At 37.0% G+C, this 16601-nt stretch overlaps 1 protein-coding gene across 2 annotated transcripts in view; it reads left to right on the top strand.

Annotated features, from left to right (window-relative positions):
• The window catches only part of MACO1 (macoilin 1), a 66402-nt gene that overhangs the window by 13299 nt on the left and 36502 nt on the right, over positions 1 to 16601 (top strand). For both annotated transcript variants that reach the window (XM_070776303.1, XM_019981077.2), the window contains exons 2-6: positions 1114 to 1255; positions 3201 to 3327; positions 7040 to 7163; positions 8898 to 9076; positions 10289 to 10790. In XM_070776303.1, coding sequence (XP_070632404.1) covers positions 1114 to 1255; positions 3201 to 3327; positions 7040 to 7163; positions 8898 to 9076; positions 10289 to 10790 — 1074 coding nt within the window. The remainder of the gene's footprint in view (positions 1 to 1113; positions 1256 to 3200; positions 3328 to 7039; positions 7164 to 8897; positions 9077 to 10288; positions 10791 to 16601) is intronic.

Raw genomic sequence — 16601 nt, 5'->3', positions numbered from 1 at the left:
TTTAATATATTTTAAAATTATTTATTAGAAGTCTTGATTTATTGTTCATGGTGTATATTCAAACAGCTGATTTAATCACAGCAGTATTGAAATGTTTCTGTTGCAGAACACCATGCAAAGCTATAGCCCAAGTCAAACTGAATTTAGGCATTTCCGACCTGAATATCTTGGAAAATCTTTTTTTTAAATACCTATATTTAACCTGCTCTAGAACTGACCAGACTAAAGACCTTAGACTTAAAGACCTTAGAGACTTATTAATAGGCATAGTTTGAAAGCTTCATTATCTTTAATACAACTAATGAATTCGAAGAATGGGATTTTAGATTATATGGAAAGTGTTTTTTTTTTAATCCAGGCCCTTACTTTGCTTTGCGATTCTACAGTGGTTAGATAGGTGTTCTGACTGGCTTATCAAAGTGTGTTCCTACTTCACAAAAGTCCAAAGGGAAGTGGGACACATCAGTATCTCACCTAGGGCAGTGCTGGGATCCTTCACGGTTTTTCCTTTAGTGTACATTTTGATACCCTCATGGCCTTTAGAAGTGATTGGCATCTGCTTCCTAAGTTAATGTCTGTCTGTTTGGGGAAGTTATTTGGTTTTTGTTCGGTTAATGCAGATAGAGAGAGGCAAGAGGAGAAAGAGGGGGGAAAATACAGAATTCTTCAAGCATGTAGGGATGCGCATCAAGAATTTCAAAGACTTCAAACAGATGCAGAGGGGTGGGGAAACAGCAAATTTGAAGCTGCTCAACCATGACATTTCTTCTAATGACGAACAGCTTGAAAGCTGTAATTTTGAGAGTGTTGCAGTATTTTGAAGTCAGACACTTAGCACATTTTAAAATAGTTGTGAAATTTAAATGGGCTTTTTCCATCTTAAATGGAATTAAGCATTTTGGGTCATCATCTTATTTTGATAGTTGTGGGTCTCAGAATGAACACCAGAGCTTTTAAAATTTACATGGGCCAGGGCAGCATCTCTTTTTGTCTTTTATCTCCATTGTTTTCATAGTATAGGAAGATATTTTTTCTCTTTTAAATAAAGTAGTGCATTTTCATTTTCTAGTTCTTCACCGATGACCTTGAATTCTTTATTTTTATATTTTGCAGTACATTTTTATACCTGAAGTTCCTGGTGGTGTGGGCACTTGTCCTCCTGGCAGATTTTGTCCTGGAATTCAGATTTGAGTACCTGTGGCCATTTTGGCTTTTCATCAGAAGCGTTTATGATTCCTTCAGATACCAGGGACTGGTATGTTTATTAATACATGTTTTTCAAGTATAAAGGATTTAATTACCCTTCTAAGAAAGTCTTCAATAACTGCTAGTGAAACTGTTTAAAGTAGATTTTATGAGCAACACTTAGGTGACTGTATTGAGCTAATAGGGTCTGTGGGCTGAAACTGCCCTTTCAGGCCACTTTGTCTAAATCCACTGATCAGATCATTATACTCCCTCCTCCTCGCCCATTCCAGTGAAAAGAAGGGGAGGGAGGCAGGCTTTCAGGAGGGAGAGGCAGAGTAGCAGGGGAAGCAGTAATTACCTGCCCAGCTCTACTCTGAAGTACCTCTGAAGCCTCTGGCTTAGGGATTGGGTTAGAGTTAGAACAGTGGTTCTCCAACTTTTTGTGCTCAAGACACTTTACACTCTTAACAGCTATTGAAGACTCCAGAAGGCTTTTATTTGTGTGGGTTACATTTATCCATATTTACTATATTAGAAATTAAGTCTAGGAAAAATTTTGATTCTTATTTAATTTAAAAATTTAAAATTTTATTTAAAATAAAACTTAAAATGAAAATTTAATACTTAAATTACTTAAAATAGCTGTAATAAACCCATTACATGTTAATACACATTAAAACTTAAAATGAAAGCCTAACTGTGGTGTTGGAGAAGACTCTTGAGAGTCCCTTGACCTGCAAGGAGATCCAACCAGTCCATTCTGAAGGAGATCAGCCCTGGGATTTCTTTGGAGGGAATGATGCTAAAGCTGAAACTCCAGTACTTTGGCCACCTCATGTGAAGAGTTGACTCATTGGAAAAGACTCTGATGCTGGGAGGGATTGGGGCCAGGAGGAGAAGGGGACGGCAGAGTATGAGATGGCTGGATGGCATCACTGACTCGATGAACATGAGTCTGAGTAAACTCCGGGAGATGGTGATGGACAGGGAGGCCTGGCGTGCTTCAATTCATGGGGTCACAAAGAGTCGGACACGACTGAGCGACTGAACTTAACTGAACTGAACTGAACTGTATTTTCCAAAACAAAAAAGAAATTAAAAGATTGACTACATTTTTGAAAACCTCTCTAATGTCTGGCTTAATAGAAGACAGCTGATTTTCATATCCACTTCTAAACTCAGTTATTACCAATATCATGTATCATGTAATCAATGATTTTAGTCAATGAGTATCAATGTCATGTATTCTAGAAGATACCACCATACTCCTGAGTAAATGAGTGTTAAAGAGATAATGCCTTAGCATTATTATGAAATTATTTTACTTGGAAGACTTCTGAAAGGATCTCAGAAATCCCCAGGGATCCCCAGACCATGTTTTGAGAACTGCTGGATTAGAGCAAGGGCACAGGCCTGGACTTGCTCCCTTGATTGACCTGTAGTTGTGTTGTGTTCCAGAGTCACATCTTAAACCTGTAACTCTTCTACCCAGGCCTGGTACTCTGGTCAGAGCAGATCCATGCCTTGAAAAGATGGTTTCGGGCTGTGTCCTGTTAACAGTAGATAATGATGCGTCCAGAGGAAGCTGCACTGTTGGACATCCATGCTCTTCTTAACCACGGTTGTGTTTCATCTGTGCTCCAACAGCCTGTCCTTTAAGAATGAGGCTATTTAGTAATGTTTTGTGAGGAAAGAAGAGAATTTTCTGTGTTAAATTCTGTTTCTTTTAGGTAACCCACCTGTGGAGTCTAAATAAACTCATTGTGAATCAACCTCAATTTGTTCTGGTCCAATTCTTCATGATTTGAGGCCATAAATGGGATTATTCTTCAATGCTGAATTAACCACATCTTTTTATATGAGTGATTTTAAATATTTAAAATTTTCTATTGTAACTTGCTCTGTAGTTATTGCATAGCAGCTTCAGAGATTTTGTTCAACATGGTTTTAATAGTCTCTGTTTGAAATGAACAAGTTCTAATATGTGCTTTTTATTTTGTCTTTCCCTTTAGGCCTTCTCAGTATTTTTTGTTTGTGTAGCATTCACGTCAAATATAATATGTCTGCTATTTATACCCATTCAATGGCTTTTTTTTGCTGCTAGTACATATGTGTGGGTTCAATACGTATGGCACACAGGTAAGTCTTAATGGTTTCTTAGATGGATCGAAATCTTAGATTCAAACTTCTAAAATGTGATTTCCTTGAATAAATTATTTAGAATTGAGTTTAATGTGGACATTAAAGATCCCTTTTCATAATAGATTATAATATACCTTTAAAGTGTATTTCTTTTTTATTAAAAGTTTAAGCCTTAATGATTTGATATTTTGATTGTAGGCATTTCAATTACCAACTCTCATTATGAAGTATCCATATTTTTTTAAAAATTGAAGCAATTATTATTTAGGTAGACTTGAAGACAGCCATGTGCCAAACAAGAAAAATGTTCCTGCAGCTTCAGCATTGAAAGGAATGTCAGAAGTCATTTAGTTGAACCCTTACTTAGTATAAGAATCCCCACAGCATTGCTGGTACATGGTGTTTTAATCTCTGATTGAAAATCTACAGTGACAAGAAACTTACTAGTGTTGTTTTGGGGCAATTGGAATAGAAAATTCTTTCTCGTACTGAGCCAAATTTTCCTTCTTACCCTTTTGACCCAGGATATCTTGACTGTCTTGGGGTGCACTGATCACTTCGAGTTGGTAAAGTGCTTTCTCCAGAAAAATATATGGGAATATAGGGAATACATTTTTTTTTCAGTTTCAGCAGGCTTACAGACCATCCCTCTAATCCAAACATTAGACCCTTGTGTTAGAGCCACACTGAATAGGTGTCCTGTTCCATCCATGTTAACATTTCTTTAGACTAAAACACACTGTCATATCCTCTTGTGTTCTTTTCTGTAGACAAAGCGTCTCTGATTCCATCAGCTTTTCCTTGTATGTTATTTTAAGCACTTTCACCATTTTGGTCTCCCTAGTTCTTAGTGGCTCTCTAAACCACAATGTACATTTCAGGTGTGTTCTGGCTTGAGTGGAACTACATAGTCACCTCCCTTCTTAGAGCTATTCTTATGCTATTACAAACTAAGATGAGATGAAATGTTTTAATAACTCCAGTCCACTACAAAGCCTGTGCATAGGACACATGGGGATGTGAGGACTGGCTCACAGACATGTGGGGATGTCGCACTTGTCTGCAAAAGCTGCATGAAACTTGATTCCTAGGCCCAGCTGTAACCTGTAGCATTTTGACCACTGAAAGAGCACCAACTAGTAAAAGCTCTCTGGAGCAGCATTCATCCTCTTCTCTAAATGCTAGAAGGATGATGTTGTCCCATGTTAGGAGACACAATTCAGCTGTATTTTTAAAGTATCTGCTGTGAGCATGGTTTTCTCCGTCTTTAGCACTCCCTCATACCTGACTGAATTTATAAGCTAGCGTGCTTCTTCCTAGTCTGCTTTCCTCTAGTTAAAGTGATTTTTCTAAATACCGGGTTTTACTTGTATTTTCTTGTCCTGGGCCTCAGTTTCGAGTGAGTTGCCATTTACACTTATTCTCTCTAGGTCTCAGCTTCTTTTCTGTCATATGAGGGTGGAGTGATCTAGATAATAATTAAGGGAACCTTCCAGCTCAAATAATCTGTGACTCTGATGAACTATAATGATTTTCTAAGTTGCTTTAATAGTGTCTTATTAGTTGAGAAAAAGCTACTCATGTAACTATTATTAGAACCTATTGGAATTCAGTGGGTGGCCCGCAAGGCAGCAGTGAAGCTAATATAATAAATGATATTGGTCTCTCTTTAGCTCTAGGCTCAGAAATGCATGTTGGAATACCTAAGTTATGAAGCGCATTTTAATTCGGAGTGGTTAGCAAGCAAACAGAACAAACCCTGTGTTCTTATTAGGCCCAGTAAATATGAGTGCAGTTTTTATAGGTTGGGATTAATTTCTCTTTCGTTGTTAAAATTTAACATTTTAAAAAAGAATGTTAGGAATGGTTGATGAAACTATGTATTGCCACAAGAGCATGAAAATATTACATCATTAATTTTTTCCTTGTTGTTAAGAGGGAGAAAACAGGATGTAAAACTGTATGTACAACATAACTATTAAACTAGTTTAGAAATATTTTCAGTGTGGTTTTATTTATTTAGATGTAGAAATATGAATAATTTGTCCACATTTTTCTATTTTTCCTGTAATATGCTTATTTTGTTTATGATAACTTCAGAAATTAATATAGAAATTAGATATTTACAGAATGTAAATTTTTTTAAATGTATTTTGAAATGAATTTGAAAATGGATAATTCTAAGGATTGACTTTTGTCTTCCTACCTTGCAAAAATACCCTTTGTTTGGTTTATTAAATCTATAAGAATGGTTGAAACCGTTAGCTGTTTTCACAGGACTTTGCTTGTCTTCTCATCTTATGGACTAGGTCTGTGGGGACTTGAATTCTCCTTGGAAGCAGATTCAGTATTGTGTCTGTGAATTTGGACACAGTTTATATAAACTCTGGGCCTCACTTTACTCTTCCATAAAATGAGGAAGTTGGACTAAGTGGAACTAATCTTTGGGACTAATTTTTCTGTAATTTTTCTTCTGTTTCATCCAATGCAAAGAGTCTTAGAAAAAAGCCATCTAGTTCTTCAGGTCACTGAGTTTTCCCTCCATTTGTCTCTTCTGTAACTGGCTTGCTGTATACACTTTCAAAGGGGATCTTTCCAGAGTTACAGATCTCATGTCTTTTGTTCCATCTTCATAAAATACCCACTACTAGTCGTGTCCTGACACAGGTGGACCCAGCCTATGGACTTTGATTGTAAAACCCAGTGAGAATTATCTGATTATTTGAGTCTTGTTTATTCTATTACAAATTGCTTTTTCCTCTGTTGAAAATTGTTTTTAATTACAAAAGGAATATGAGCCTGTAGTTAAGAAAAAAGCTTTTTTGAATAATACTTGAATGTCAGAAACATTTCTTAGTGCTGTAATTCATTCTTTAAAAATTGTTTTTTTACATATCATTCTGTGGTAATACAGGTCTTCATCCTTTTGAAAAGCTGCATCATATTTCATTATATAGATTTATTATAATTCAGCAGTTCCTATTGATAGGCATTTAAGTTAATTCTAAATTCTAGTTTTTGCTATTGCAAATAATACATTGAATATTCTTATACATTTATCCCAGGGCTCTTTTATATGTCTATAGAGTAGATTCCTGGAATTGGAATTTCTGGGTCAAAGGTATAAGTATTTTTCATTATACTGCCAAATTGGCTTATAAGAAAGTTACCCCAATTTATATTCTTGCTAAGAATGAGAGGGAAGCCGTTCACACATCTTCCCTGTACTGTTACCCATCTTTAAAATTTTGGCTTTATCTGATAGGTTAAAATAATCGAGTCTCATTTAAAAATTTTTATCCCCCTAATCAGTAGGGAAGTTGACATGTTTTCACATGTTTTTTAACTGTCTGTAACTGAGTTACTGAGTGCACACACACACACTTTTTTTTCTTTTATAACTTCCAAATTTTTTTCTTCAGTTGCCTTTTTTATTGATTTGTAGGAGGTCTTTGTATGCTAGGGCTATGATTTCTTTGTTTTACGTATGTTGTAAATATTTTCTGCCAGAATACTAGTTTTTATTTTTGTCTATGATTCCATAGCATATTTTGTCATATGAAAGCTTTCAATTTGGATCAAATTGCGTTTTAATTAGTTTCAAAGTCTTAAATGAAAGTTACTGTAGTTGAACCAGTCTCCCAAACAACCCATCTGTTATATTAGTTAATGTTTCATTGATGCTTGTCTCTCTGCTGCTTTCCCACAGAAAGGGGAGTGTGTTTGCCCACAGTATCCCTCTGGATACTCTTTGTTTATATTGAAGCAGCAATTAGATTTAAAGATCTCAAAAATTTTCATGTAGACCTTTGTCGCCCATTTGCTGCTCACTGGTGAGTATTATGTATATTCTTAATCTGTAATCCAGTTCAGTGTTTTCAATGTCGAATGGTAAATTTAATTGTAAAGTTTTTCTTAGAGATACTATATGAATTCAGAAGACAACGTAACATGGTGTGGTAAAGAACATGAGCCCTCTAAGTAGGGAGATGAGTGTTGGAATCCCAGCTGTGGCCCCACAGCTTTGTGCTTTGGACTTGTCACTCTCTCTCAGCCTTAGTTCTCTTACCTGTGTATTGGGAAGCTGTCTCATGGGGTGTCATGGGAAGGATGAAATGAGGGGATATATGTGAAGTGTTTAATTAGGTCCATGTACATAGGTGTCTGATACTTGTTATCTGTTTTTATTGTACTCAGATAATGATTCCAAAAAGCCTTGATGAAATATATGACTATTTCATGGAGCTTAAATGATTTTAAAATTTCCTTTGCATGTTTACAAAAGCAAGTTAATGTTATTAATAATTTTTAAGGACTATTATTTTTAACCTTAAACCATGAAACATTTTTTTAAAATAATCTTGATTTTTGTTTATATCTATTGTAGAAATCACCACTTAATGTACGTATCTTTTAAATATACCAATTTTTGCTAATATTTATGGCAGAAACCAAAACAAATAGGAATCAACAACCAAAAAATAGTTACCAATATGTTTAAAATCTTCACAAAAAAGTGAATTAAATAGACTTGGTCAATACACTTGTCACTATAAATTTGTGGTGTGATCACATTTAGACCAATTATAATTGATAAATTATGTTTTAATGTTAATGAGACTTCCCTGGTGGCCGTAAAGAATCCTCTTGCAATGCAGGAGATGCAGGAGACGCAGGTTCGATCCCTGGGTTGGGAAGAGCCCCTGGAGAAGAAAATAACAACCCACTCCAGTATTCTTGCTTAGGAAATCCCATGGACAGAGGAGCCTGGCAGGCTACATAGTCTGTGGGGTCTCAAGAGAGTCAGACATGACTTAGCAACTAAATAACAGCATTAATGAAGCTTAAGAAAAGTTTTGACAATGTTTTCAGAGGCTTTGAAACTATATTAGACTGATGGCTTGAATGAAAATATTTCAACTTTTTGTCCCAGAGATTAGAGTTGTAAGTACAGCTGGTTTAATTTGTTGGTGCAAACCAAACGTTGGCTCTGAAAATATCAGATACTTGGTTAAATGATTCTTAATTTATGTTTGATAGAGTGTTTATGAACTAATTTTCCAGGAATAGCTAGTGACAGACATTTCTCAGGCAGCAAGAAGATGAGTCACCTGAATTTGACCCTGCCTTCTAGTATTGAAAACCAAATGATGTGTTTAACGCTTGCAATGTTTACTTATGATCACTCATAAAATCTCTACCTTTTTAGTTCTTAAAAACATACAGATCCCTAAGTCCTAACCATGCATGAGGCAGGTTCCATGTTAATCAAAGACTTTAGCCACTGTATCCAACTGTCCCTGTGGTAACTTCTTGAGTGTATTTGAAGATTGCCAGGGCCTAATGGGCAGCTTCTTATGGTCCAACGGTCCTGCTGTTCCACAGGGGTTTGTTCTGCGTGCTAGCTGCCTGATTTCCACAACAGACATATTTACATGTGTTTACTGAATGCTCAGCTATTATCATCATCTATAATGAGGAATCAGTCATAGGGTCCTCATGTGCTGGATGCATGTGTTGCTTGTTTTCTTAACTTACATTTACTGGCAGAATTGTCTTCTTTCTAGTATTGGATACCCTGTGGTGACTTTGGGCTTTGGCTTCAAAAGTTATGTAAGCTACAAAATGCGGTTGAGGAAGCAAAAAGAAGTGCAAAAAGAGAACGAATTTTACATGCAGCTTCTTCAACAAGCCCTCCCTCCAGAGCAACAGATGCTACAGAAGCAAGAAAAAGAGGCCGAGGAAGGTAGGTCTTTACTCTAAAGCTGTTGGCTCAGTAGGTTAGTTATTAGTTTGTTTGTCAGTAGTATTTTTTCAGAAAAGTTGCTAGGGCTTTGGGAAGTTACCATGGCTTTTAGTGTTTTCTGGTGTTCCTTTTTAGGACTGTTGCTTTACTTCGTCATGAAATATAGAATATGTATGATGTTTTCTGCCTAGTGTCTTAAGACCATGTGCTTTTAAATATGTTTATTTTTAAAATTTATTTCATTTCCTTTTACAGTTTATTTTCTATTTTAATATTTATTTGTTATGAAGATTTTAAAATATTTATTCTCAGTGACAATAGTATATGTAACTATGTGCATTTGTAATTGTAGCAAGCCGAGTATAAGCCAGATAGAGATGTAAACACAGAATTGTTTTACAAATCAGAATTCTTCTGAATAGAGCAAACATGGCTAGGTCTTATTTTAAATGGTTTGTATAATGCAATATGGATCTTAGAATGACCTTTTTCTAATACAGCCTCTTTAATAAATATGTAACCAATTCAATAAGTGAACAGACAGCAGTACCAGTTTTCTTTGGTTTTTGTTTTTAGTTGATACATGACAAAATCTTGTTCTCTGGTGTGGTGCAAAATTATCTCTTCAAGTGCGCTTTGTCGAGTTTGAATATGTAGACCTATACAGAAAATTCATTGTAAAGTGGCCTAGTAAATGATAACAGACTTCTTATTACTTTAACGATAGAAGCAAGACAAAGGATAGGTGCCCTGTATGCTAACATCACACCTGTTTGTTTCATTTAATCTATCTTTTCAGTAAAGTTATTAACTTTGTTTAATCCAAGCATTTTTTAAATGTGACCTTTAAGATTATGATCTGCCTATGTCCTGTCACCCCAGTGATAGACAAGTTTGATTTGACTGATAAATGAGGTATGACTTAGTTGTAAAATCCTCATATTCTTTTCAAGGTCAGAACTTTAATGACGTGGTGTTTTGAAATGATGATGATTTTCTAAATGTGCAGCTTATCAAATTTATTTGGCTTTGCTTCTTGAAGTTAGCACAGTGTGGTGTGGTTCTTGCTTCTGAATCGGTTGGCAGCTCAATGCAGTGCGCTTCTAAGTGTAGATGACACCATTTGTTGAATCCATCCATTTTGGTTTTTTACAACTAAATATTCCAGTGTGGGTTTTTTTTTTGCTTGTTGGTTTGTTTTTGGTATTGTAGCAGCCAAAGGATTACCTGATATGGATTCCTCAATCCTCATACACCACAACGGAGGTATCCCAGCCAACAAAAAACTCTCTACAACTTTGCCAGAGATAGAATACCGAGAAAAAGGGAAGGAAAAAGACAAAGATGCCAAAAAACACAACCTTGGAATAAATAACAACAATATTCTACAACCTGTAGACTCTAAAATACAAGAAATTGAGTATATGGAAAACCATATCAACAGTAAAAGATTAAATAATGATCTTGTGGGAAGTACAGAAAATCTCTTGAAAGAGGACTCCTGCACTGCTTCCTCAAAAAACTACAAAAATGCCAGTGGTGTGGTGAACTCCTCACCTCGAAGTCACAGCGCCACAAACGGGAGCATCCCTTCCTCATCTAGTAAAAACGAGAAGAAGCAGAAATGCACTAGCAAGAGCCCAAGTGCACACAAGGACTTAATGGAAAACTGTATTCCTAATAACCAGCTAAGCAAACCAGACGCACTGGTAAGGTAAGTGTGTGTGTGCTGTGTCCTTGCCTACACTTCCCACAAACTTGACTTGGGTCTTGAGAAGCGTATTTCTGAGTAGGCCTGTAGGCGTTGTTTGTGATCAGATTCTGTGACAGTTAACTCTGTGGTGTTGGACATTTAGTGTTTCTTTCCCACGGGTCTGTTGGTCACCCACACCATCCAGAAGCACTGACTAAAGCTCTTTCCAGTGTGTTCAGTGTGAGGTGATAGTGGTTACTTCCCATATTTGACAAATTTACACATAACTTGATTCTTCTCGTGGTTTCGAGAGGCGTATCTTTAGTCTTTTTTCAATTTGCATATCCAAAGATCGTGTGGCATAGACACGAAAAGAATTTTGTGGCCTGTTCATGCAAATCTTTGTCAGGTACAAAAAATAATCTTCTTTCTAAAAATTCCATAGGTCAATGCAGTTAATCCTTGAATAACACGTGTTTGAACTGCGTGTGGGACCACTTATACGTGTTTTTCATTAGTAAATGCGGCAGTACTACATAGCCCCTAGTTGGTTGAGTTTGTGGATGTGGAGGAACCATGGATATGGAGGGCCACCTATAAATTACACTGGGCTTAGTCTGCATATTGTTCAAGGGTCAACTGTTCAGTGTTAGATTCAGATTTTAATTAGAAATGTTCCTTTTCCCATGTTTAAGTTAAAGATGAACATTGTTGTATTACCTTGATAGGCTCAGACTTAATTTTGCTGTGTTTTATATATTTTATAAAATACATATACATTCCTTTTACTTCATCAGTCAGTCAGTTCAGTTGCTCAGTTGTGTCCTGCTCTTTGCGACCCCATGGACTGCAGCAAGCCAGGCTTTCCTGTCCATCACCAACTCCCGGAGCTTGCTCAAACTCATGTCCATCGAGTCGGTGATGCCATCCAACCACCTCATCCTCTGCCATCTCCTTCTCCTCCTGCCCTCAGTCTTTCCCAGCATCAGGGTCTTTTCTAATAAGTCATTTTTTTGCATCAGGTGGCCAGAGTATTGAAGCTTCAGCATCAGTCCTTCCAATGAATATTCAGGACTGATTCCTTTAGTATTGACTGGTTTGATCCCCTTGCAGTCCAAGGGACTCTCAAGAGTCTTGTACTTCATATCTTTCAATTTGGAAACTGAGATCTGAACTGGAGCTTTTTTATTTTTTTTTCTCTCTTTATTATTTTTTAAAATTGGAGTGTAATTGATTTATAGTGTTGTGTTAGGTTCTGGTGTACAGCAAAGTGATTTAGTTATACATATATCTCTACATTCTTTTTCATATTCTTTTCCATTATGGTTTATTATAGGGTATTGAATATAGTCCTCTGTGCTATACAGTAAAACTTTGTTGTTTATCTATTTATATGTAGTAGTTGGTGTCTGCTAATCCCAAACTCCTAATTTATCCCCTTACCCCCTTTCCTCTTTGATTACTGTAAGTTTGTTTTCTGTGTCTATGTGTCTTTTTCTGTTTTGCAAATACATTCATTTTGCCATATTTTAGATTCCACATATAAATGAAATCATACGGTATTTGTCTTTCTCTGACTTCCTTCACTTAGTATAATAATCTCTATATCCATCCATATTATTGTAAATGGCATTATTTCATAGACCTTTCAAAAATACATAGCTCAAGAGGGCCGCTGTGACTCCCTCTCTCCACTAAGTTATCTCATGTTCCTGTTTGGCTTGTTTCAGAGCAGACAATTTATGAGGGAAAGTTTCTAGTATTATAAATTATATGAATTAGATTAATAATTTGTTTTAGTTCTCTGATTGACAGCTAGATAAAGGGAAGTACAGGTGGATTCTACTCCTTAAGGCTCTAGAGGTTTCATAACCCTTGGCCACTATTGGAAACATACCATGCTGCTGCTGTTACCAGGCTGACATTCACATGTGTTTTTTTTGACATTCTACCCCATCGTGCCCTGCGGAGAAAACACTCAGCAGACAGCTGTCTTTCATTTGCTCAGGGGAAAAAGACCAATTAGTTGACCTTCTATATCAAAGTGAATATCTCACAAATTTATTATATGCTATAAATGAAACATCTGCCACCAGCTTTTTAACATCCTCTCTCCTGCACAATTTTAATAATAGCAGTCAAGTCAAAACAATTTTCCTCTGTTGGGTGTTACAGAGAGAGCAATCAAGGCTCAGTTCTGTGATACCATCTCACTTGGGCCCCACTTGTCATGTCGGTTATCTCTACTACCTCATCTGCCTTTAATAAAGAATTTCAAGGACTCAGATGGCCTGTTTTCTAGTCGTGGGTCCAGTGCTCCTGAGCCCGCGCCTGGGGGATATACCTCTCCCTGTGGTCACTGATGTGTATTCTGATGTGCCTTGATCTGAAGGGCTCCAGAGTATAACTTTGTTTTAGGGAATCAGTTCAGTTCAGTCGCTCAGTTGTGTCCGACTCTTTGCGACCCCATGAATCACAGCACACCAGGCCTCCCTGTCCATCACCAACTCCCGGAGCTCACTCAAACTCATGTTCATCAAGTCGGTGATGCCTTCCAGCCATCTTCTCCTCTGTCGTCCCTTTCTCCTCCTGCCCCCAATCCCTCCGAGCATACCTGCTGTCAAATACATAAATATAAAATATTAAATAGTTTCATAAGCTTCCATGGGATTATTTTCAACTTTTCATGTAATAGTATAAAAAATAGATGATGTAAATATCCAACAGTAGGGGAGAAACTTAAATATTTATAGTCCATCTATTTGATGGATTTTTAATACATTAAAAATCATATTTTGAGACAGTTAATAATACAGGATAGTGCTTATAATATAATATTTCATGAAGAAAGTAGAGAGGAATCTTACTGAAAGCATTTTGTTTTTCTGATTTGACGGGAAAGGAGCCAAAACGATAATAGTAGTTATTTCTCCTTGATAGTATTGGGTCTTTTAGTTTTTATTTCATCTTTCATGCATTTTCAAGTTTTTCTGTGATAACAGTGAAAGTTTATGAAAGGAAAATATATCTTCCTTGACTTCATATATGTTTTGATGAATATTAAGACTCTAACAGATCCAAACCTGACATATTTGAGGTGTTAGCCAGAGAGTGGATTTGTTATCTTCAGATGGAAAAGGCTGGGCTTGAAGTCTCTTCAACAGTTTGTACATGAGTTCTTCGCTCTTGCAGGTACATCCAGGGCTGTGTACAGGTCCAGGCTGGCTAGAGGGATAAGACTGATTGCCCCTTTAATAAATTTTTAAAAAATCACTTGAAAACCAGTCTTGTATTATTAGTAAATGCAACACATTCCACATAGCTGTGTGTGTCTCAATATCATGGTTGAAAACTGCTATATTTGAGGAACCAATTCATTGACTTTGCAGGGGGGAATTCATTAATATACCACTTTGAAAGAGAAGTCTTAAAGATTGGTATGACTGTCAGAGTAAGATCTGATGGTCGTTCCCTGTGAAGGAGCAAGCAGTCCTTCGGGTCTTTTCATTGTCTCTCCAAACTCCAAGGATGTTCTCTAGTGTGCGTATACCATAGACTGACAAATGACTGCACACAGGCCAAAGGTGGCCCACTGCCTGTTTTTGTAAAGTAAGTTTTATTGAAACGTAGCCACATTCATCCATTCATGTAGTGTCTGTGGCTGGTTTATGGTGGCAGAGTTGAGTAGTTGTGACAGAAACTCTTTTGCCTACAAAGCCAAAGATGTTCCTGCTGCTGCTGCTGCTAAGTCGCTTTAGTCATGTCTGACTTCTGTGCGACCCCATAGACGGCAGCCCACCAGGCTCCACCGTCCCTGGGATTTTCCAGGCAAGAACACGAGAGGGTTGCCATTTCCTTCTCCAGTGCATGAAAGTGAAGTCGCTCAGTCGTGTCCGACTCTTAGCAACCCCATGGACTGCAGCCCACCAGGCTCCTCTGTCCATGGGATTTCCTAGCCAGCAACTAAAAAGGATGCTGGTAGATTGCTAAGGTTGGGGAAGGTGAGGAACTTGGTAGTAAGCGTTGCTTGTAGGCCACTTTCCAGGAAAAGTTTGAAAACTTGCTAAAGCATCTTTTGGTTTGAGAAATAAGTATCTTACAAAATGACCCAATTTCTGCCAGCTTGATTTCTGAATTCTTTACCCAAGTTATTTAGAAACAGACTTATAATGTTGGTAGCCAAAAATATTTTTAATTTTGACATGGAAAAAATTCTATATATAAACAAAAAAGCAATGAGGAAGATCACTTATTTTAACTAAGTACTGGGTTAAAAGGAATCATGTAAATTAGACTGAGGTTTGCTCAATTTTTTCTCCAGTGGTCAGTTTTTAAATATTTTAAGTGTGCAAAAAATTATAGAAAATTTAGGTGGAAAAAAGGAGATATATGACAAAATCACTTAAATTTTTCTTGTATTTTCATCAACTGAATTTATATAGATGTGGCCATAGCATTTGTATAGTTTTTTTGTCCTGATTTTTCACCTAAATTATATTGAAATCATTTTCCCAACTTAGCCTCACCTGGTTTTCACTTGATATGGCATATTCCATGGCAGTTCTGTGTGATCATTCAGTGATCTGTCTGAGGTCTAGTAGGTCAGGGTGTAACACCTGAGCTGCTTTCCTGTAGCTTCAGGGCCCGCAAGCAGAAGAGCCAGCACTTCTGTTTGTACTTGGCACAGTGCTTCCTCTCAAACACAGCCCAAGACTGTGGGGTTTCTTGTTTGGAATTTGTTACTTGTTTCAGTTTCTTGGTTAAGGGAGAGAATTTAAAACTGGGTACAAAACGTAAAGTAATCCATATTCTGTAGAAATGTTGAAGTAGAAGTCTCTTCTTTGTTTTATTTCCATCCCACTTTTTCTTTCTTTGTTTTTGTGTTCAAGACAGATTAATCTTTCTTGTTTCTCATGCTTACCCTTAGTAAGATATCAACTCTTTAATGTAGTTGAATAATGTTTAGTGTGAAGAGTCATAAAGGAAAAATATCCACACTTTGCCTAGAAGAGATGTATTTAATGAAACTGAGTAGAATTTAGAATGTTGCAGAGATATTTAGACCAGCCTCCCCAGCCCTGTCATTTCATCAGGGAAGTAAACAAGCCCTGGAAGATTAAATGACTAGTCCTAGTAACCAGCTGGAGGGACAGTTACAAGGACCAGAACCAAAGTTTCTTGACTTCTGCCTTTGCTGTTAATAACCTGCTTTATTGTTCTGGTTTTTTTTTTGTTTTTTGTTTTACAAATTCTTGTGTTTTTGTTTGTTTCAAATATATATACATCTAAAGTTGGCACAAGGATTGGCACTGGGGCTAAATTTTGTGCTCTTTTGGCTAAAATCTATAGAAGAAATGCTTAGAATTTTAGAATTTGTTTAATTTTCCTTTCTTCTAGAGAGATGCTGTTTTAAGAGTTTTAAAAATTCTTGCTTTTGCCAAAGACACAGGGGTGTATTTATTTCTGAACAGGAGGTGGCCATCCATTGGTACCCCTGAAAATTTATAGGATCTCTAAGAATGCAGCTCTCATTAGGACTCCATGGGAGTTAGTCTAGTTCAGACACCCTAGAGCCCCCTAGCAGGGAATTTGCTCTTTAGGAATAAACCTGGGATAGGCCTACGTTGACAGAGCAGACCCGAGAGCCTCAAATTGGAGAACTTAAGATAGGGGATGTAAACATCAACCCTGGGGCAAGGCCACTGGTGACTGCTTGAAAAGTCTGAGGCATGGGCATGGCCATCGTGGTAAGTTCTGAGGGCAGAGGGGGGGGTAGCTTTTCTTCAGGGGAAAATGGAAATCTGGGGAATGCTGTAATTTATTGAATAGTTA

The sequence above is a fragment of the Bos indicus genome, chromosome 2 (assembly GCF_029378745.1).
Source record: "Bos indicus isolate NIAB-ARS_2022 breed Sahiwal x Tharparkar chromosome 2, NIAB-ARS_B.indTharparkar_mat_pri_1.0, whole genome shotgun sequence".
In the NCBI taxonomy this organism is placed as follows: Eukaryota; Metazoa; Chordata; class Mammalia; order Artiodactyla; family Bovidae; genus Bos; species Bos indicus.
The sequence above is the reverse complement of the archived record's forward strand: the minus strand, read 5'-3'. Positions and strand labels throughout refer to the sequence as shown.